We start from the raw sequence: 22,995 nt of genomic DNA, 5'->3' as shown, positions 1-22,995 counted from the left end.
GTTTTTGATCCTACTGATTGAGAACAGATCCCTTTACCAATGAGGTTTATGCTAAAACAAGCAGCACCTGACTACAATCAACTGATTACACTTGTAAGACACCAGATTGGTACAAAGGTCTCGTCCTGTTTTGTTGGAAAGAAATCCACCACCCACTGCGACCCGATGTGGAATAATTTGGGGACCCCTGATTTATTGGCAGTCCTCCAGGTTTAAACTAATTGGACGTCCATCCAGGAGTGAAAGTGTCTAAAATTTATTAGTGATGGGTCCGTGAGACCTCATGAAGCATGTCGACACAGTGACACACTGTGTTGACACAGCGTGGATACTGTCTCATTGAATACGGACACCTGCTGGACATAAAAAAATCCCTACAGGCAACCCACTTGACAGACTTGACACTGAATTGATGACATAGCATGTAAAATCAAGTTAGTTAAGTCTTTGCATTCATATGGCATTATTCCATATCTTTAAATCATGTGAACATACATTATAATGTGAAAATGTAAGTAATAATGAATGGGTGAATGAGGATGCTTGTGGACTTTTTGTTCTAATAAAATTTTATTCAAAAATATAGTTTTTTTTTTAATGTTTAAAATTTAGTTGGTTCATTTTTAGTTATTTTTTTTTTTAAACAAGAAATTTCACCTGCTGTGGACAACACACACTCGCATGGAACCAACGATGCCAGCATGCACAAGAATTTCTTAGCCAGTTGAAAGAGGTTTGGATAAGATGTCCATTGGCTCCTCCAGTATTGAAGAAAATCTGCATTGCGTGCCATGTTCGGCTCAACCATGCATCATTGTAATTTCTAATAAATTACCAAAAAAGCTACTGTGGGAAAGTAAAGGAATGTGTTACGTACATTTCCACAGCATGTAGACAACGAGGAAGTAACCAGTGAGATGTGGATTGTTTCAGCAGCTCCATCGCGTTGACAGACACGCTTCCTTTTGAACCAATTTGCCGCGTCATGACTGTGTCGACACAGTTCAATGAGTTCATGCATCGGTCTCGTGATTTTCTTGTAGCGATATGCGCACCGTCGCAGGGGTTGCTCCATGAGCTCGGCGCGCGCGCCGGCGCATTACTATCACTGAACCCATCACTAGAATTTATTGCCGGAACTCCTTAACATGATTTTTCTTTTTGTCAAATTTCCTAAAACCCCTGAAATGCAGATAAAACTGCTTTTGGCACAGATATTCCTATAACACATACAAACAAAAAACTGAGTTTCATTCAAAACTGTTTTTTCCCCCCCAATGATTTGCAAAATAAAAGTTAACAAAAACAGCAGTAACCCCAGCCTCCAACTCCTAATCCCCTGCTCCTCATTTCCTAAATGCAAAACCTCAATTTTTACTACTTAAGAACAGTGGATGTACATTAAACTCGAACGTAATGTTCATGTTTACTTTTTGTGTTTTTTAGGTTTTTTTTTTTTTTAGATAAGATATACGTAACATACAGTACAGGCCAAAAGTTTGGACACACCACATTCAATGCAACACAAATGAACGTCCTAACGCCATTGATAACGCAATTAATTCCGCTAATCAACCCTGAAAAGGCATACCTGTGAGGTCAAAACCCATTCTAGCAGACTCCCTCTTGAAGCTCATCAAGAGAATTGTAAGAACAAAAAAGTAATCAAAGGAAAGGGAGGCTACTTTGAAGATATACACTGCACTTCAATCTCTGCAGCAATGCTGACAGAACTCCTGTAACGAGTCGCATGACATTTTGGAGGTAAAATGACAAGCAGTACTGAATTTGGACATTTAGGGATGTACATTTTTTCAAAGGGGTATAGAGCCTACCCACGTACCACGTGCTCGCTGTATGGTTCCGCCCACTTGTCCGTCATTTTGACTCTGTATTAGCATTGTTTTCAATTGATGGCGGAATTTAAAATGCATTTCATGGAAGACCCGGTGCTTTCTGATGCCGCAAACTCACTGGATCTGTTGCATAAAAGGCGTTATGAGGAAAAGCTTCGTTCTATACAGTCGCCAGATCCATATTTGATGCCCAAATCGATGTTTTTCGACCCGCTGTCTTCGCCCTGTCTGCCTGACATCTGCTACGCAGATATTTACAATTATCTTGTCCACACTAAATCAGCCTATTCTCACGAAAATATGAAAAACTTCAAGAGCTTGGAGGCTTATAAATACTTCGTTGCTGGTTGGGTGAAACAGGTCCTCGTCCACGAAAATTCGGCAGGAATCTATCTTGTGCTTGGAAAGGTGAGTTAGGAAATTTTCAATTCAAAATCTTTTGTTATTGCTAACATCCACTGTCAAGTCTAATGTATTTCATGTCGTTTGTCAATAGAGTTAAGGCTTTTAATGTTTATATGGTTTAGCGATAGCACTCTCACTACATACATAAGTGTATGTTGTCGGCGATTAGCCTAGCAATGATCTTAATTGTGGTTATTTGTCAGCCCCGTAGACGAGGCCAGTTTCTTTCACTTGGTACCAGCTAAATATTATTCAAAAAATAACGATGGTGGAAGAAAGGGAAGTCACAAACATCTTGAATTTGAAACTATGTCGTACTACGTCGTATGTTGTCGGCGATTAGCCTAGCAATGATCTTAATTGTGGTTGTCAGGCCAAAACCCTCTAAATATATATTAAATGCATCTTACCGGATATAAAATGACTACTACATAGTCTGTGGTGATTTTTTGGTGTCCAGTTTTCACGTCGAATTGCAGCCGTCCATTTCGCTCTCCTCTTTGGATCCCTCGGAATACGGTAAAACTTCAAGTCTCTCCTTCCATCTTCTCTGTTAGTGCAACCAACAGCCACACACGCCTTCACCATTTTGATTATTAATGTTAAGGAGCAGAAAAACACGCCGTAAATAGGAGAAATGTACGTAGCCGTAACAGGTTAACACTATGTTTTGACGGACAACTGGGCGGAACCATACAGCGAGCACGTGGTACGTGGGTAGGCTCTATACTCACTTTTGCTGCTAGGGGTTTAGATATTAATGGCTATATTTTGAGTTATTTTGAGGGGGAAATAAATTAACTCTATTATATAAGCTGCACACAGACTATTTTTCATTGTGTCAAAGTGTCATTTTGTCACTGTTGTCCCATGAAAAGATATAATTAAATATTTGCAGAAATGCGAGGGGTGTACTCACTTTTGTGATCCACTGTAAGAATATTCTACATGTTTTGAGTTATTTCACCTGTTTTTGCTACAGTACCTTGCAAAAGTATTCGGCCCCCTTGAACCTTGCAACCTTTCGCCACATTTCAGGCTTCAAACATAAAGATATAAAATTTTAATTTTTTGTCAAGAATCAACAACAAGTGGGACACAATCGTGAAGTGGAACAACATTTATTGGATAATTTAAACTTTTTTAACAAATAAAAAACTGAAAAGTGGGGCGTGCAATATTATTCGGCCCCCTTGCGTTAATACTTTGTAGCGCCACCTTTTGCTCCAATTACAGCTGCAAGTCGCTTGGGGTATGTTTCTATCAGTTTTGCACATCGAGAGACTGACATTCTTGCCCATTCTTCCTTGCAAAACAGCTCGAGCTCAGTGAGGTTAGATGGAGAGTGTTTGTGAACAGCAGTCTTCAGCTCTTTCCACAGATTCTTGATTGGATTCAGGTCTGGACTTTGACTTGGCCATTCTCACACCTGGATACGTTTATTTTTGAACCATTCCATTGTAGATTTGGCTTTATGTTTTGGATCATTGTCCTGTTGGAAGATAAATCTCCGTCCCAGTCTCAGGTCTTGTGCAGATACCAACAGGTTTTCTTCCAGAATGTTCCTGTATTTGGCTGCATCCATCTTCCCGTCAATTTTAACGATCTTCCCTTTCCCTGCTGAAGAAAAGCAGGCCCAAACCATGATGCTGCCACCACCATGTTTGACAGTGGGGATGGTGTGTTCAGGGTGATGAGCTGTGTTGCTTTTACGCCAAACATATCGTTTTGCATTGTGGCCAAAAAGTTCAATTTTGGTTTCACCTGACCAGAGCACCTTCTTCCACATGTTTGGTGTGTCTCCCAGGTGGTTTGTGGCAAACTTTAAACGAGACTTTTTATGGATATCTTTGAGGAATGGCTTTCTTCTTGCCAGGCTAGATTTGTGCAGTGTACGACTGATTGTTGTCCTATGGAGAGACTCTCCCACCTCAGCTGTAGATCTCTGCAGTTCATCCAGAGTGATCATGGGCCTCTTGGCTGCATCTCTGATCAGTTTTCTCCTTGTTTGAGAAGAAAGTTTGGAAGGACGGCCGGGTCTTGGTAGATTTGCAGTGGTCTGATGCTCCTTCCATTTCAATATGATGGCTTGCACAGTGCTCCTTGAGATGTTTAAAGCTTGGGAAATCTTTTTGTATCCAAATCCGGCTTTAAACTTCTCCACAACAGTATCTCGGACCTGCCTGGTGTGTTCCTTGGTTTTCATAATGCTCTCTGCACTTTAAACAGAACCCTGAGACTATCACAGAGCAGGTGCATTTATACGGAGACTTGATTACACACAGGTGGATTCTATTTATCATCATCGGTCATTTAGGACAACATTGGATCATTCAGAGATCCTCACTGAACTTCTGGAGTGAGTTTGCTGCACTGAAAGTAAAGGGGCCGAATAATATTGCACGCCCCACTTTTCAGTTTTTTATTTGTTAAAAAATGTTTAAATTATCCAATAAATGTTGTTCCACTTCACGATTGTGTCCCACTTGTTGTTGATTCTTGACAAAAAAATTAAATTTCATATCTTTATGTTTGAAGCCTGAAATGTGGCGAAAGGTTGCAAGATTCAAGGAGGCCGAATACTTTTGCAAGGCACTGTAAGTACATAGTTCCACACATGTACATTCACAGTTTTTACCTTCAGTGAGCATTTACAATGACACTTGACGAGTCTAATTAAACGATGGACAGTAGATAACATAAACGAGCCTCTTCAACTCTTTCCTTTCTCTTAAAGAGCTGATCAATTTTCTGTTGCATTTTTATCACATCAATTCAACAAGCTTTGTTCTTTTTTTTTTTTTTTTTTTTGCCGTTCCAGAAAACATGTGCATTAGAACAAATCAGAGCTAACTATCTCTGCTGATCACATGTCAGTATTGTGTTGTAAGGAGTTAGAACTACATTACCCAGCATGCAGTGCGATTACTCGCTGATTCACGTGATGTTATGTTGAAGGAAGTTCAGTCTATATGGCGCGAGTGAAACCTAAAGTGTTTATTAAAGAAGCCAGTATGATTACAACACATTGTATACTTATTAAAACAATAAGATAGACGACACAAGTACGTCAGCCAATTGAACGGACAACTGAGTCCAAGGCAGTGACGCGACTAGTCAGACTCGGTTCGCTGCAGCAGCTGGGGAAGCTCCGTGCCGTCCGTGGAATAAATAGATAATAAATATTGGTGGAAACGGATGACACTACACAACCACTTTATTATGCTTGTTGTTAACACTTGTGTACGTAAATCTGACGTTGGTAGATTGTTTTCCTCTTGGAGATTACATGCGTGTGTGGCAGCCTGGCAGTTTCTTTTTTCAACATAGGGTTTTGACAGTTGCCGTCCTATTTTCGGGATCAAAGCACCATATACCGGACTGGCGTTCCGGCCCCGAATAGCATACCAGACCGGCGTTCCGAATCGTTCCGGCCCTCTTTCACCCCTACCTCTGTCGTTCTCAATTTGTATTTTTTGTTTGATAAAACAAAGGGGAAACGACAGTTAATATTGTATTGTATTACATTTTTATGTTTGAAAGGGGAGAAGAAAACATTATTCTCTGATTTCTGTGGTCCTCAATGAAAGCAGATAATTCTCTTTGTAATGAATTTAAATAAGGTATTTGCAAACATCTGCTTTTCCTTTGGAAATCAATGAAAACAGTACTCCTAGTCCAATGCACATTTCTATCTAATATGGAATAGATCAGCGAATAACACATGATTTACAGTGGGGCAAATAAGTATTTAGCCAACCACCAATTGTGCAAGTTCTCCTACTAGAAAAGATAGGAGAGGCCTGTAATTGTCAACATGGGTAAACCTCAACCATGAGAGACCGAATGTGGACAAAAAAACTGAAAAACACATTGTTTGATTTTTAAAGAATTTATTTCCAAATTAGATTGGAAAATAAGTATTTGTTCGCTGACAAACAAGCAAGATTTCTGGCTGTCAAAGAGGTCTAACTTCTTCTAACGAGGTCTAACAAGGCTCCACTCGTTACCTGTATTAATGGCACCTGTTTTAACTCATTATCGGTATAAAAGACACCTGTCCACAATCTCAGTCAGTCACACTCCAAACTCCACTATGGCCAAGACCAAAGAGCTGTGACACCAGAGACAAAATTGTATACCTGCACCAGGCTGGGAAGACTGAATCTGCAATAGGTAAAACGCTTTGTGTAAAGAAATCAACTGTAGGAGCAAATACTAGAAAATGGAAGACATACAAGACCACTGATAATCTCCCTCGATCTGGGGCTCCATGCAAAAGCTCACCCCGTGGCGTCAAAATGATAACAAGAACGGTCCGCAAAAATCCCAGAACCACACGGGGGGACCTCGTGAATGACCTACAGAGAGCTGGGACCACAGTAACAAAGGTAACACAATGCGCCGCCAGTGACTCAAATCCTGGACTGCCAGACGTATTCCCCTGCTGAAGAAAGTACACGTCCAGGCCTGTCTGCGGTTGGCTAGAGAGCATTTAGATGATCCAGAAGAGGACTGGGAGAATGTGTTATGGTCAGATGAAACCAAAATAGAACTTTTTGGTAGAAACACAGGTTCTCGTGTTTGGAGGAGAAAGAATAAACCCACTGTGAAGCATGGGGGTGGAAACATCATGCTTTGGGGCTGTTTTTCTGCAAAGGGACCAGGACGACAGATCTGTGTAAAGAAAAGAATGAATGGGGCCATGTATTGAGAGATTTTGAGTGAAAATCTCCTTCCATCAGCAAGGGCAGTGAAGATGAGACGTGGCTGGGTTTTTAAGCATGACAATGATCCCAAACACACAGCAAGGGCAACAAAGGAGTGGCTTCGTAAGAAGCATTTCAAGGTCCTGGAGTGGCCTAGCCAGTCTCCAGATCTCAACCCCATAGAAAATCTGTGGAGGGAGTTGAAAGTCCGTGTTGCCCAACGACAGCCCCAAAACATCACTGCTCTAAAGGAGATCTGCATGGAGGAATGGGCCAAAATACCAGCAACAGTGTGTGAAAAGCTTGTGAAGAGTTACAGCAAACATTTGGCCTCCGTTATTGCCAGCAAAGGGTACATAGCAAAGTATTTAGATGAACTTTTGGTATTGACCAAATACTTATTTTCCACCATGATTTGCCAATAAATTCTTTAAAAATCAAACAATGTGATTTTCTGTTTTTTTTCCCACATTTTGTCTCTTATGGTTGAGTTTTACCCATGTTGACAATTACAGGCCTCTCTAATATTTTCAAGTGGGAGAACAATTAGTGGTTGACTAAATAATTATTTGCCCCACTGTATATCTGAGCTGATTAGTCAAATAATCACAACTATTACTTGAAATTAATCGACTACCAAAATAATCTTTTATGGAAGCTCAAGTCAAAATTGATTGGATGTGTATCACTGTCAATGACTGTGAAACATGATCATTCACTGCCAGTTTGATGAGATCATCACTCACCACTTTCCATCGTTCCTTCACCAGAGAGAGCACGCTGAGGATGTCCACTTGCTCCGCTCCCCCGCTCATGCCGCCTGAAGACCCTGACCGCTACACTGACCCCACCCCCCCACCCCACCCACTCTTGAGTGACAGTCTCAGACGGGGCCGACCATCTGGAACTGGTGAAACAACCCTGTGGATGAAAAATGAAGCAAAATATTAATAAGTGAAATTAAGTGGAATACAAGTCAAAATTATCTATCCATATGCACATACATACATATACTGTACACACACACATACATACATATAAAAACACACACATACACACACAGATGTTCATAAATATAATATATGGCAGAAAACACTCAAGTGACTTGAAGTTCCGCTCTGAGACCCCCAATTTGGCCAAATTTCAAAATTGTCCGATATGCATGTGTGATACATCATTGGAAAGCTTAAAATCTCAACTTTCTGGGGGAAGAAAATTTTTGAACAGGAAGGCATTTAAAAAAAAAAAAAAATTTAAACAGCAAAACCCTATCTGGAGGTGAGAGCATGTGAGAGCAGAATTGCAGACGCCATGACTTTAAGTGAGATGTCATCGCGTATCTACCTTGTTTCGATCCAAAAACTCCATGTAGCATGTATCACTGAGTGTCAAGACACAGCTGTGAATGGCCACAGCTGGATTTTGGGGGGATTTTATGGGTGAAACATGGTAATATAACAAGGGTCGCGATGCAGAAATCGCAGACATCAAGGAGTAGTCGAGAGGTTCTTTTTCATATACTTACTTTACCTTTTTAAACGTTTTTTTCCATTTTTTCTTTGTTTGAATCGATTATTTATCATCTAACATATCGGAGAAAATGCGACAGTAACAAAAAAATACAATTAAGCGATAGTTATGAGGTAGATATCCGTGACTTTTTTACAGACACCATTTTTTTCATTATGATGTCATTTGTTTAAAAGTTTAAAATATGCAAGTGAATTATTATTATTAATTTTTTTTAAACGAAGTATTAGACATCAATTAATGATTCTAACCTAAAAATGACAGACATTTTGCATAATAAATATCATTCATTACCTTCGTTTTATGGCTGGGTTGAAACCAAAGCGGTTGTGCGACATCTGTAAATGGGGGTTTTCAGGGTAAAACGCACAAATTAAAAATAGTTTGGGGGCTTAGTGCGCCATGGATCTGCTATGGCAGCATATAGACATATTGTTTTATCAAACACAACAGTTGTTTTGGCTTAAAATACAGCAGTTTCTTTTAAAGAGGAGTGCAACAGCAGAAACTGCTTTTTCAGTCCCATTATATACATTTGACTGGGTGCCTTGCCTTGTGTATCAGGCAAGTGATGGGATGGATGATAGGTTTGTGGCTTTTTTATTCCATACAAGTCAACTGTATTTGTATTAGAGCAGGGCGGTAAACCGAAAATTTACCGTCACCGGAATTCTTAACGATGACCGACGTAATTTTGACCATGTCGGTAAATTCGGTAAATTAATAAAACAAGAAAATAGTCTTTTCATCCCGCTTTGATTCTGTGTTGTTCGTCTATGTTCATTCCCCTTTAAGAAAGCAGTGAATGTGCTTACGTAGGGAGTCACGTGATCATCAGGAAGCCAATCAAACAAAAGCCCGGTAAGCTAACGCTAGCAGCTAACGCTACAAGCAAAACGTGATGGAGTGTGGCTTAAGGGAGGTTCACCAAACTTTCAACCGACATTTAGTAGACTCTTGGTGGCATCCAGACGGGCTTTCACCCGCTGTCCTCCTTTGTTCTCACGATTTCCGGAGATGGTGCTTTCAGTGCTTTCTACTGGTAGCCAGGCTAACGCTAGCTAGCGGCTAACGCTACAAATGAACGTTATGGAGTCGGATAGAGGCTCAAACCTTGTCGAAACGGCTGAACTTAATGAGTGGATTGGGCACGGACTGCATCTAGCAATTACTATGTGGCGTTATTTTGTATCTGTCTGTGTGTGTGATTCTTCTGATAGCTTTTGTGATGGTAAAGAATTCTGCATAAAGTACAATCCAGCGGCGAAACTTATAATGACCGAGAAATGGCCCCAGCTATTTTTATTGTGCGTGCATTTATGAAAAAATGCACTGGGGGGGGGGGGACCCTTAAACCATAAAGTAAACACTTGTATTTAATAATTATATCACAGCAGCCATTAACAATAAGTTGTCTTTTTGAAGTGTACTGTTCAAGCTGCAAGTCATTTGTGTTACAATTACATGTTTGCACAGGCATATTGATTTTGACAATGTACATTGTTCAAGTCATACACGCTGTTATAAATGTTCATACTTGAATTCTTATTGCTTACAATACATTTTTATTAGGGCTGTCAAACGATTAAAATTTTTAATCGAGTTAATTACAGCTTAAAAATTAATTAATCGTAATTAATCGCAATTCAAACCATCTATATAATATGCCATATTTTTCTCTAAATTATTGTTGGAATGGAAAGATAAGACGCAAGATGGATATATATTTTCAACATGCGGTACATAAGGACTGTATTTGTTTATTATAACAATAAATCAGTTCTAAATCAGTTATAGAAATTTTATATTAAAACCCCTCATAATGTTTTCGTTTTAATAAAATTTGTTAAATTTTCAATCAAAAAATAAACTAGTAGCCCGCCATTGTTGATGGCAATAATTACTTACACTATAAAATCAGTCGCACCCAAACGCCAGCAGAGGGCAGAAAAACTCCGCAAAACACAATTAACAGGTGGGCCTTTCACTCTAGTGACATTTAAATATGTCTGAGCTGGGCCAGTGCGTTAATTGCGTCAAATATTTTAACGTGATTAATTAAAAAAAATTAATTAACGCCAGTTAACGCGATAATTTTGACAGCCCTAATTTTTATAAAGTTAATGTTTGGACTGCATGTACAATTGTTAAATACAGTATATCAAATTGAATGCTGGTAAATAAATCAACAAGAAATAGTTAATCTGTATTTCATGCATTGATTCAGATTTTCAAATTATATAACAGTCCGCTTGGGCGAATTTATCGTCATTTATCGTTATCGAGATAAATCTGCTCAATTTATCGTGATACATGTTTAAGGCCATATCGCCCAGCCCTAATTTGTATAGTGTCATAGAGTGCCTACACAAGTCAGCAGCATTATTTCACAACAAAACCTTTGTTGGCCGTTTTTTTTTTTTTTTTTTTGATGCCGCTGCGATCTACCCACACTAGCGTTGCAATCGGCTGGTAGATAGCGATGGACGTAATGAGCACCCCTGCTGTTGCTGGTGCATGTGCCGGTATGAGATTTTCACAGTATGATAACCTTAAGCTAAAATACAGCGGGCGGCACGGTGGCTGAGTGGTTAGCACGTCTGCCTCACAGTTCTGAAATCAAGGGTTCAATCCCGGGCTTCGGCCTTCCTGTGTGGAGTTTGCATGTTCTCCCCGTGCCTGCGTGGGTTTCCTCCGGGAACTCCGGTTTCCTCCCACATCCCAAAAACATGCATGGTAGGCTGATTGAACACTCTAAATTGTCCGTAGGTATGAGTGTGTGCGTGAATGGTTGTATGTCTCCTTGTGCCCTGCGATTGGCTGGCAACCAGTTCAGGGTGTCCCCTGCCTACTGCCCGTAGTTAGCTGGGATAGGCTCCAGCACCTCCGCGACCCTCGTGAGGAAAAGCGGCATGGAAAATGACTGAATGAATGAATAAAATACAGCGGTTTCATGGTACCACGGTATTGCAATTACAGCTCTAAAATGCGTTATTTAGAGATGTATGGGTTAAAAATAAATTCCACAATCAGAAACACACAAATTGTACATTCATATAAAAATTTAAATGGGAGCAATACGATGTATATCTGGACTCCGCTAGATTGTGCAGGATGAGATAATGAAAGTCCTAAAAGTGCATCTATAACTGTTATCATTACAAACCAATTTAAATTTACTTTTTCATGTCAAATCTACAGAAATTTTAGTAGAAGCCAAATAAAGATATAAAATAGGGCTGTCCCAAACGACTAATTTCCTCCCAATTAGTTAGCCGACTATTTTTACGATTAGACGACTAATCTAATAATTTCTTTTTTTTATTATTAATTAATTAATTTTATTAATTAACAAAAAAAATTTGGAACACCTACATTCTTTATTAACGTATAAATAAATAACATAAATATCTATAATAAATCACAAGCAATGACGCCAAATGCTGCTGGCATTAACTAGTGCAAAAAAAATGTCAACGGAAACACTGAGACTTCACCTCTTTAACAGGATTCAAATCAATTCTTACTCTTTTTGTGGTACGTCATTGTCTATATTGTTCTAAATGTTAAAATGAATTGCAATGTCCCGGACAACCATTTTCAGAATACTTTGTGTGAGTTCAGATGCTTTTTCTGGTGTGCATTCCGCATTTTTGGGGGAGGAGAAAAACTGTTCAACTTTGTTGTTTGTTTTAACCTGAAAATAGATAAAGTAGAGGGCACACTGAAATATTACCACAATTATTTTGAATGAGAGGCACACATACTCACAGTAACAAAAATTAAATATATAGTATTAATTTTATAGTACACTACTATATGTATATACACAATGATACTTGATAATATAAAGTAACTAACAATAGTGCAGTTATGGATTACAGTAAGCAGGCCAGTGCTGTTTCCATATATTTTTTAATTACATTATGTATATACAGGATATATGTATAAATTTTCCCCAAGTGGGAGCTTCCATGATCCTAATGAATTTAATAATAATTTTTTAAAAAGTATATATATATGTAATTATATAATATATATATATTAATTATTGTATTAAATAAAAATGCACGTTGATACGACGCATATAACTTCCATTTTGAAAAAACATCGTTAGAAAATTGTATGGACTTACAATCCGGTAGCTTGTTGTTTCTTGTTGTCTTCGAAAATTATACTTGGGTGACTTCGCTTCAAGTGTTCGTTCATAACCGACGCGCTACCATGATATGCGAGCTCAGCTTAGCAAAGAGTACACACAGTGGCACCCTCCATATTTTCCTTGAAATAATTCAAGGCTCTGGCTATTTTGGTCCGCTTTTTTGGCTTTATGCCATTTTCACGTGTCACCACTTCTGCACTTTTTGCTAATTGGCGGTGTTTTCAACTTCTCGCCGTACTGAGGAGTGAACCGGCGATTCACTTGGCTCGTTGTCGTCGGTTCATCCGATTTCCTCCTCAGGAAGGCGGCGGCCGGCGTGCATAAAAACACGAGAGGCGTCGGATGGCTCTTAATGGATACTTTTATTGACCAAAACAAAAACGTGGGCGATGCAGCAACTGAACTCCGCGCTACCCGCGCACTTTCCCAACTCACCGATCTCGCTCCCTCTCTCTCGTCTTCCTCTTTGCTCAATCTGACAATGCCGGTTACATTGAAATAACAGCGGCCCCCTTGGGGGTGCCAGTAACAACCGCTTGCATCGCGAGCGCCTGCCATTCTAAACTTTATCCACAAGTTTTTTTTTTTTTAACCCGTCATTACCCGTCGCTGGTATGTTTTGCCCGTCGACGCATTTACGTCATCGATGACGTCGACAACGTCGACTAGTCGGGACAGCTCTAATATAAAATATTGTAAACAAGGAGCAGATCTTTTTTTTCAATCAGTAAAATAATATTTTACCATGAATGTAAAGCAGAAACAAAAAAATGTAATAAAAATAATAAAGATATTTTATTGTAAATGTTCAGCTGAAAGTTGTAATGATAATGTACTATGAATGGGTAGCTTACAGTTTTGTACTGAAATGATATCTAAATATGCTTGTGCAGAAAATTATTATCTTAAAACAGTAATATCAAGACATGTGGAGCACAAAGATATCAACAGAAATGTTTGAAAAAATGTTTTTAAATATATTAAAAAAAAATTGGATAATATGGAGTGTAAAGCATAGAATATCTAAAAAAAGAAAATCATATAAACCTGCAGCAGAGAATTGGTCTTAAAAATATTTAAAATTTGTAAGTATGAACGAATGTGTCAGAATACATATATACATTTACTTATTTTTATTGCACTTTGGGGAAAAAAGTGAAAAAACACGTCTTATATGTATCTCTTTCCAGTGCTAAATCTGAATAAATACGTTGAACACACAATTTTTAAAATTATTTTTGCGCTACTTCGCGGTTTTTCACTTATCGCGGCGGGTTCTGGTCCCCATTAACCACGAAAAATGAGGGATCACTGTATAGTAGAAAGCTGCTCAAATATATTGATTTAATGTATATTTTATGTATGTGCAGCAAAAAAATAAAATAGTAAATTAACGTTTAGCAGAAAAAAACTGCAAAATTAATACTTGCCATTAAATGTGGTGCAGAAAACATTCAAAAAAATATATATCAAACAGAAAATTGCAAAACAAAATATTTTAACCCTTTAGAGTGCATTCATTTAACTCAATGGCTGCAATTAATGGCATTCGGCATCCAATTAAGTTTGAATAGGAGGTAGCGAATGATCGCTGCCACTCCTACCACTCAAAATAGATTGGATATCTAGCGCTGTCGATGGCACTGAAACTCAGGTATTCACAGCCAGTGCATACAGTTTAAATGAACTGGACGTCTATTGTTGTCAATGGCAGGCAATCATTAAAATATACTATGAAATTTAAAAAAATAAATAAAAAGCAAAATTCAAATTGGAAAAAAAAATCTAGAGTGTAATTGGAAAAAATATTTTTGTTTTTAATTAAAATTGATGTGGTCCACATATTTCTAATAATTAAAAAAAAAAAAAAAAATCTGGCGTCCACGTTTTGGATCTTGTCGGCTAATATCAGTATTTGGTATACTGTACTGACATACAAGGGTTGAGTTTTCCCTAATTACAAAAAATGGTCACTTAATAGGCCTGAACGATATTGGAAAAAAACATCGCTGAGATTATTGGGGGGTTTGCGGTATTATAACTAGAAAAAAATTCACCAGATAACTTGAATGGCTCTGTTTGGGAAAGACCAGAACAACATAAGATGTATATTGCCAAGGCTCCACACTTACTTTTTGCATTGGTGGCACCAAACTTTTTCCTTACGGTGCACCAGCACAAAACTTGAATGAGTTGGCACAGCACACTTCAGACTGGGCTGCAAGTTTAACGATGATTAATATATTTTTGCCCTAGATGGTAGAGCTTGGTAGGTGACCAAGAAAAACAGTTTGGTCGCACTGCCTAGCATGAGGGAGGGTGAGAGGCTATGGCGCTGTACGAGCATGAACCATGAATATTTTATTAAAATTAAAAACCCTATCCTTTTCACCCAATTTCGATCCTCTGAAAAATGGCGTGATCGTCCCGATTCCTGCTCCCATGATCAGATGGGGCACTTCCCTAATTTATATAATGCCATTTAATCCAGGCTTATTGTATAAAAAAGCGATCCAGGATCTGCGAACTTGCAGCTCTTCATGAGGTAAAAAGAAAGTTTACATTAAGGCTCTCAAATTTATCGCGTTAACTGGCGGTAATTATTTTTTTAAATGAATCACATTAAAATATTTGACGCATTAATGCATGCATGGAATGACCCGTTCATGCGTTGCCTCAAACAGTTTACAATGATGCCATTTTAGCACATTGAGAGCCAAAACGCAGAGAAATGCAAGTGGACACAGGCGTTGATTGGACCGTGCCTTTTATCAGCTTAAGCTTTGGCGGCCACTACTAACAGTCATTGTTGCCCAATTTCCCATCATGCATTTGGGCGGAGTAAGAGACGATCTTTTCCTTAACACGCTTACCTGAACACAACGCATAACATATTGTATACCATTTGCAGCCACTACTGACAGTCATGGTTGCCCTACTTCCCATCATGCATTTGGGCGGAGAAGGAGACGATCTTTTTCTTAACATGCCTAATTGAACACAATGCAAAACATACTGTATACCATTTGCAGCCACCACTGAAAGTCATGGTTGTCCAACTTCCCATCATGCATTTAGGCAGAGCAGGAGACGTTCTTTTTCTTTATATAAAATTACTATAACTTGTACTCAAATTTATCTTTTAAGAACTTTAAGTCTTTCTATCCGTGGATCCCTTTAACAGAAAGAATGTTAATAATGCTAATGCCATCTTGTGGATTTGTTATAATAAACAAATACACTACTTATGTACAGTATAGAGGTGCAAAATTTCCCATTCTTAGATTATTCGTGATTCAGCCGTGGAAGATTCGAGAACGATTCACAAACATCCAAATTCCGATTATTGAAATATGCCAAGTAAAGCGGAAGTACAACACACTCAGCGCGCCGCGCGGTCTTCGGGACGGAACGGAGCGAGAGTAGCTAAACATCATGCTTCTCATTACCCGGCCCCTCGGGTAATGCCAATGCTCAACTCACGGCTCTAGCTCAACTCATGCCACGAGATAAAAAACACAACAAAATACCTGTCTGCTGCCGAAAAGCTGCTACAAGGTACAGCCACATAATGCTACGGTAGATATCATTTATATAGGACTAGATGCATTATAGATTCGGTAGCGTAAGCAGCATATCTACAAAAAGCTAGATGCGGGCGTTAGTAAACGGCCGCCATCTTAAAGCAGTACACTTCCCTGCAAGGCTGTTGTAGCGAACCTTCCAAGCAAACCTAATTAACTTTTTATCTAAAATACTCCTAAATCGGTAAAATATTGACTTGAATCTATCTTTAAAATAGTTTTAAAACTTTCACACGTCAAAAGTAGACAAAAGGGAAATTATGAAATAACGGGAGCAATTTTAACAACTTTAACAGTTGATTCACAACATTAAATTAATTGAATGTAGTTTAAAGCTGCTGATACAGAATGGGGACTGGAGTTTTTTTATTTAATGTTATTTTTGTATATTTGTTTACTGCTTTATGCGAACTTGATACTGAAATAGTAGTTTGGTTTAGCCTGAGAGTATTTTTGAACAGTTTTGGAACTAATGTACAAAACTTAAAAAAAAAAAAAAAAAAGTCTGTTGTTATGTCTGTCTTGTGTCTTATCTTTCCATTCCAACAATAATCTACAGAAAAATATGGCATATTTTAGAGATGCTTTGAATTGCGATTAATTACGATTAATTTTTAAGCTGTGATTAACTCGATTAAAAATTTTAATTGTTTGACAGCCCTAGTTTACATGTTAAGAATAAAAACACAAATCAATTGCGTGTCCTGCGATGTGACTATCGCGCAAGCGCACTTTGCGATGGCGAATATCAAACGATATACTGTCCAGAATAGGGATGGGAATTGATAGGAATTTTACGATTTCCGATTCCACTATCGATATTGCTTAACGAGTCGATTCTTTATCGATTCTCTTATCGATTCTAATTTGGGGAAAAAGAAGAAAAAACATTGTGATTGGCATCTAGTTTGTTTAATCAGAAGTCACAACCTTACAAACTCACAACGAGGTCAAAACAGGCCGAAAGCCTCGATGTTAACTATGGCAATATGTAACTGTGGCAAATAGACAAGAACGTGTAACATTTTACTGAAACATTTTTCTAATAGAAATTTTAAAAAATCCTCCTTTTTAAAAGGACATATGAGCTGATAGCACTCAATAATAATAATAAAAAAAAAAGAAATACTGTCCAATACAACAGAACAGTGCGTAGTGCAAATGTGCAAAATTAACCATTCATTTGCAGAAAAATAAGCATGTCTGCTTTTTCAGGTAGGATACGTGATCTTTCTGGACTTATGGTGTCTCCAGCAGTGGAGAACACCCTCTCAGATAAGGTGGAGAAAGCCTGCACAAACAAAAAGTGTTCAGCTAGTCCAGACAGCAGGGGCAGAGTATCTCTTTTGTTGGCCTAAATATTAACAAGTTTATAATTAGGTTGGTGTAATTACATAAGGACGGTTGGATCTCATATAATATAAAATGAATTTTAGCACAATCCTCCATTAACTTGGATTTGTTAACTTCATAGACATAGTTGGGGGTACTCTACGGAAAGGCCTTTTGATACGGAGTAGAATAAAAGTGGTTTGGGACCAATGGGACCATTCTATCTCGAATTACGGACGAAAATGCGCTGATTGGCTGTAGTCGTCAGGTGCTATATGGAATGTAATTTGGAACATCCACTTCCGTTAGTCTTAGCAACACAGAAATACCACCATCGGATGCGGAGGTATACTTTTGTGTGAAACCAGTAGTCAAATACAGTGGGGCAAATAAGTATTTAGTCAACCACTAATTGTGCAAGTTCTCCCACTTGAAAATATTAGAGAGGCCTGGAATTGTCAACATGGGTAAACCTCAACCATGAGAGACAGAATGTGGAAAAAAAACAGAAAATTACATTGGTTGATTTTTAAAGAATTTACTTGCAAATCATGGTGGAAAATAAGTATTTGGGCAATACCAAAAGTTCATCTCAATACTTTGTAATGTACCCTTTGTTGGCAATAACGGAGGCCAAACATTTTCTGTAACTCTTCACAAGCTTTTCACACACTGTTGCTGGTATTTTGGCCCATTCCTCCATGCAGATCTCCTCTAGAGCAGTGATGTTTTGGGGCTGTCGTTGGGCAACACGGACTTTCAACTCCCTCCACAGATTTTCTATGGGGTTGAGATCTGGAGACTGGCTAGGCCACTCCATGACTTTGAAATGCTTCTTACGAAGCCACCCCTTTGTTGCCCTGGCTGTGTGTTTGGGATGACATTGTCATGCTAAAAGACCCAGCCACGTCTCATCTTCAATGCCCTTGCTGATGGAAGGAGATTTTCACTCCAAATCACTCGATACATGGCCCCATTCATTCTTTCCTTTACAGAGAAAAACAGCCCCAAAGCATGATGCTTTACCATACCCATTCTTCACAGTGGGTATGGTATTCTTCGGATGCAATTCAGTGTTCTTTCTCCTCCAAACACGAGAACCTGTGTTTCTACCCAAAAAGTAGTGATGCACGATAATAAATTTTTAAACCGATATCGATAACCGATAATTTCCTGCCCCTTCCATCCGATAACCGATAATGTCACGCCGATAATTCTATTCAAATATGTATGTAAAATTTTAAAGTATACAAAGATCAAATTTTACTGTGCAAAAATGTAATTTAGTGCTATTTTTTTCCACATCAAATGTGAACAAGTAGTAAATTCTAACATCTAAACGATGGCAATGACATTTTGTAATGGTACGCTTTTGGCAACAATTACTCAGAGAATAAACACCCAAGTTGCACAAAAATGCCTTTAAAAGTAAGCCGTTCCTAACATATATCACATTACTACACTGCAAAAACACCTCCTTAAAACTAGCAGAATTGGACAAAACTGTTGATTGCGCACATTTGGAGGCTTAATCAAGTATATAATTATCGGATTGCATTATCGGTTGAATTTTGTTTTATCTGGATTATCTGTGTGACGTCATAATTGCCATTATCGGCCGATAATTATCGGTGACCGATATTATCGTGCATCTCTACCAAAAGTTCTATTTTGGTTTCATCTGACCATAACACATTCTCCCAGTCCTCTTCTGGATCATCCAAATGCTCTCTAGCGAACGGGCCTGGACGTGTACTTTCTTCAGCAGGGGGACACGTCTGGCAGTGCAGGATTTGAGTCCCTGGAAGCGCATTGTGTTACTGATAGTAGCCTTTGTTACTGTGGTCCCAGCCCTCTGTAGGTCATTCACTAGGCCCCCCCGTGTGGTTCTGGGATTTTTGCTCACCGTTGTTGTTATCATTTTGACGCCATGGGGTGAAATCTTGCATGGAGCCCCAGATCGAGGGAGATTATCAGTGGTCTTGTATGTCTTCCATTTTCTAATAATTGTTCCCACAGTTGATTTCTTTACACCAAGCGTTTTACCTATTGCAGATTCAGTCTTCCCAGCCTGGTGCAGCTCAACAATTTTGTCTCTGGTGTCCTTCGACAGCTCTTTGGTCTTGACCATAGTGGAGTTTGGCGTGTGACTGACTGAGTTGTGGACAGGTGTCTTTTATACCGATAATAAGTTAAAACAGGTGCCATTATTACAGATAATGAGTGGAGCCTCGTTAGACCTCGTTAGAAGACGTTAGACCTCTTTGACAGCCAGAAATCTTGCTTGTTTGTAGGTGACCAAATACTTATTTTCCACTCTAATTTGGAAATACATTCTTTAAAAATCAAATGTGATTTTCAGTTTTTCCCCCCCACATTCTGTGTCTCATGGTTGAGGTTTACCCATGTTGGACAAAGTAGGAGAACTTGCACAATTGGTGGTTGACTAAATACTTATTTGCCCCACTGTATATTTCAAAATCAGATCAGATTGACAGAAATCAGATTAACATAAATGTAAAATCAATTCATTAAACATGTCAGAACATATATAAGTCCTGTATAATTCTAAAGAAATATAGATGAAGTGAACAAATGTTTTGCTTGCCGCACAAGTCTGTGTGTGTGGGTCGAGGCACTCCACACCCTGCTTTTCCTCCCAGCAACACGCACGCACAAGAGTGGACCGACCATGCTCAAATCACGCGTGGACGTCACTACTAAGCACATCCCTGCTAAGAAATCCGGCATAGGCTGATTCTTGTGCAGCAAAACCAGTACCAAACCACAACATACTCGAAAGGTTTTGCTGAATTTGTTGTGGTTTGGAACTGGTATTGCTGGTCCAAAAATCAGCATTTGCTGGATTTCTCAACAGGGATTTCGACAAACCTTCCAAACCTAACGGCAACGAAACGAGCGGCGTGACGTGTTTTCGGGGATGCACATTCGTCGCCGCAGTGGTCGTGGCGCGGACACTAAACAACCGTTGCTCGGCTAGTTCGTTGCCAAAGCAGGTTAGACTCGAATGTTGGCGTGCAAATCGACGATATCCATCTTGGCAACGCAAACAGAAACGCTAGGGGAAAATGGCGTGGGGATGTAAAGTGAAGGGCTTTACCTCGCCTTGATCCGAAAATGATGAGCCCGGGTGTGGTTAGACAGCAGCGGCTACATCCACGGAGGAGACCCGGGACCACGAGGAGCTAATTCTCATCGTGTCAGGCTCGAAGACCGAAAAAGAGAGCGAAAGGTTTCCAAATATGTTTCTCCTTCTCCGGGCTGTCACCTCAGCATCTCTTGTGTCGGTCGATGCGGACCCGTGACGTGACGTGACGTGAAGGACGGAACTTCCTACGTGCGCGTCCCCGAGGCTTGAAACCATCGCAACAAGCCAGCCGAGAACGCGCGAGGGAGCAATAGAAGCGCGTTCCAATCACCAATCACGCGCATCGTCCCCATGACAACTTTTGGTATATTTTTTCTCACGAAAACGCAACGAAAAATCTGCATTTATTCTTGTATGTGTGCCGATGGCGGTATTTGTTTGTTACGATTCCAAAATGGCGGTAGTAACAAGCAAGATTTGTTTATTGACAGAATGACCCACTTTCGCAAAAATAAATAATAATAAACTAAACGAACCAAAAGACTAAACACATCTGCAACTACGAGCATTGGATCCCACAGCCCTAAAAACTGTCGTCTAATTTTACAAAATAAAAGCTTTATCAATTCCCACCCGTCCATCCATCACTCAAGTTAAATGTCACCGAAGTGAGACCTCTTCTAATTGCTACTTCATCTTTGCTCACTTGATGTCAACGTCATTCCTTCCAGCCGGGTCCGTGCCCTGTTGGTATTATATCATATATAAAAACTAGATATTTGAAGGGCGCGATGAAACAACAGGAACACGTGTCGTTACTTGCCGGCCATATTGCGTCGGAGCCGTTCGATAAGTATAACATCATAGATAAAGGAGCATTTACTTTGAAATAGCTGTAAATTGCAAAATTTGTACAAACGGCTTTTACAAACATCAGCAATGCATGAAATTAACTTTACACTTAAAACTATTTTTTTAACATGCTGTCTGTTGTTTTTTATAAGAAAACCAGTCAAGACTACCGTTAATTTCACCAGCAAGTAAAAAAAAAAAAAAAAACATGGCGGAAAACACAGACAAGACTGAAATAGCAGTTTCTGCTCTTGCACTCCTCTTTAAAAGAAATTACTGTATTTTAAGCCAAAACAACTTTTGTGTTTGATTGAACAATATGGCTATATGCTGCCATAGCAGATTCATGGCACATTAAGCCCCCGAACTATTTTTAATTTGTTCCGAAAATTAAAAAATTCTTTTTAATTTTTACCCTGAAAACCCCCGTTTACAGACGTCGCGCAACCGCTTTTGTTTCAACCCGACCATAGAATGAAGATAATTAATTATATTTATTATTCAAAATGTCCGTCATTTTTATCTTAGAATCATTAATTGATGTCTAATATTTCGTATTAAAAAAAAAAAAAAAAAAAAAAAAAAAAACCGACTTTAAAAAATTATTCACTCACATATTTTATCTTGTATGGAATAAAAAAGCCACAAACCTATCATCCATCCCATCACTTGCCTGATACACAAGGCACCCAGTCAAATGTATATAATGGGAAACACAGATAAGACTGAAAAAGCAGTTTCTGCTGTTGCACTCCTCTTTAAAAGAAACTGCTGTCTTTTAAGCCAAAACAACTGTTGTGTTTGATAAAACAATATGTCTATATGCTGCCATAGCAGATTCATGGCACATGAAGCCCCCAAACTATTTTTAATTTGTCCGTTTTACCCTGAAAACCCCCGTTTACAGACGTCGCGCAACCGCTTTTGTTTCAACCCGGCCATAGAATGAAGGTAATCAATTATATTTATTATTCAAAATGTCCATCATTTTTTATCTTAGAATCATTAATTGATGTCTAATATTTCGTTTAAAACAAAAAACAACTTTAAAAAATTATTCACTCACATATTTTAAACTTTTAAACAAATTATGTCACAATGAAAATAGTGGTGTCTGTAAAAAAGTCACAGATGTCTACCTCATAACTATCGCTTAATTGTATATTTTTTTTGTTACTGTCGCATTTTCTCCGATATGTTAAATGACAAATAATTGGTCCAAACAAAGAAAAATTGAAAAAAAATCGTTTAAAAGAGTAAATATATAAAAAAAAGAAAATCTCGACCACTGCTTGATGTCTGCGATTTCTGCATCATAGCCCTTGTTATATTACCATGTTTCACCCATAAAATCCCCCCCAAAATCCAGCTGTTGTCATTCACAGCTGTGTCTTGACACTCAGTGATACATGCTACATGCAGTTTTTGGATCGAAACAAGGTAAGTACGCGATAAT

At 38.7% G+C, this 22,995-nt stretch overlaps 1 protein-coding gene across 2 annotated transcripts in view; it reads right to left on the bottom strand.

Annotated features, from left to right (window-relative positions):
- Positions 1 to 21,131, bottom strand: part of ttbk2a (tau tubulin kinase 2a) — a 64,774-nt gene extending 43,643 nt beyond the window's left edge. The window contains exons 1-2 of one of the 2 annotated variants that reach the window (XM_057859114.1): positions 20,700 to 21,131; positions 7,717 to 7,891 (exon numbers count right to left, since the gene is read on the bottom strand). In XM_057859114.1, the coding sequence (XP_057715097.1) occupies positions 7,717 to 7,785 (69 nt within the window). In that variant the 5' untranslated portion in view covers positions 7,786 to 7,891; positions 20,700 to 21,131. The remainder of the gene's footprint in view (positions 1 to 7,716; positions 7,892 to 20,699) is intronic. The other variant, XM_057859116.1, reaches the window with a different exon arrangement.
- Positions 21,132 to 22,995: the final 1,864 nt, after the last annotated feature.

Source organism: Corythoichthys intestinalis, chromosome 15 (genome assembly GCF_030265065.1).
Source record: "Corythoichthys intestinalis isolate RoL2023-P3 chromosome 15, ASM3026506v1, whole genome shotgun sequence".
NCBI lineage: Eukaryota > Metazoa > Chordata > Actinopteri > Syngnathiformes > Syngnathidae > Corythoichthys > Corythoichthys intestinalis.
This window is presented reverse-complemented; position numbering and strand designations above follow the sequence as displayed.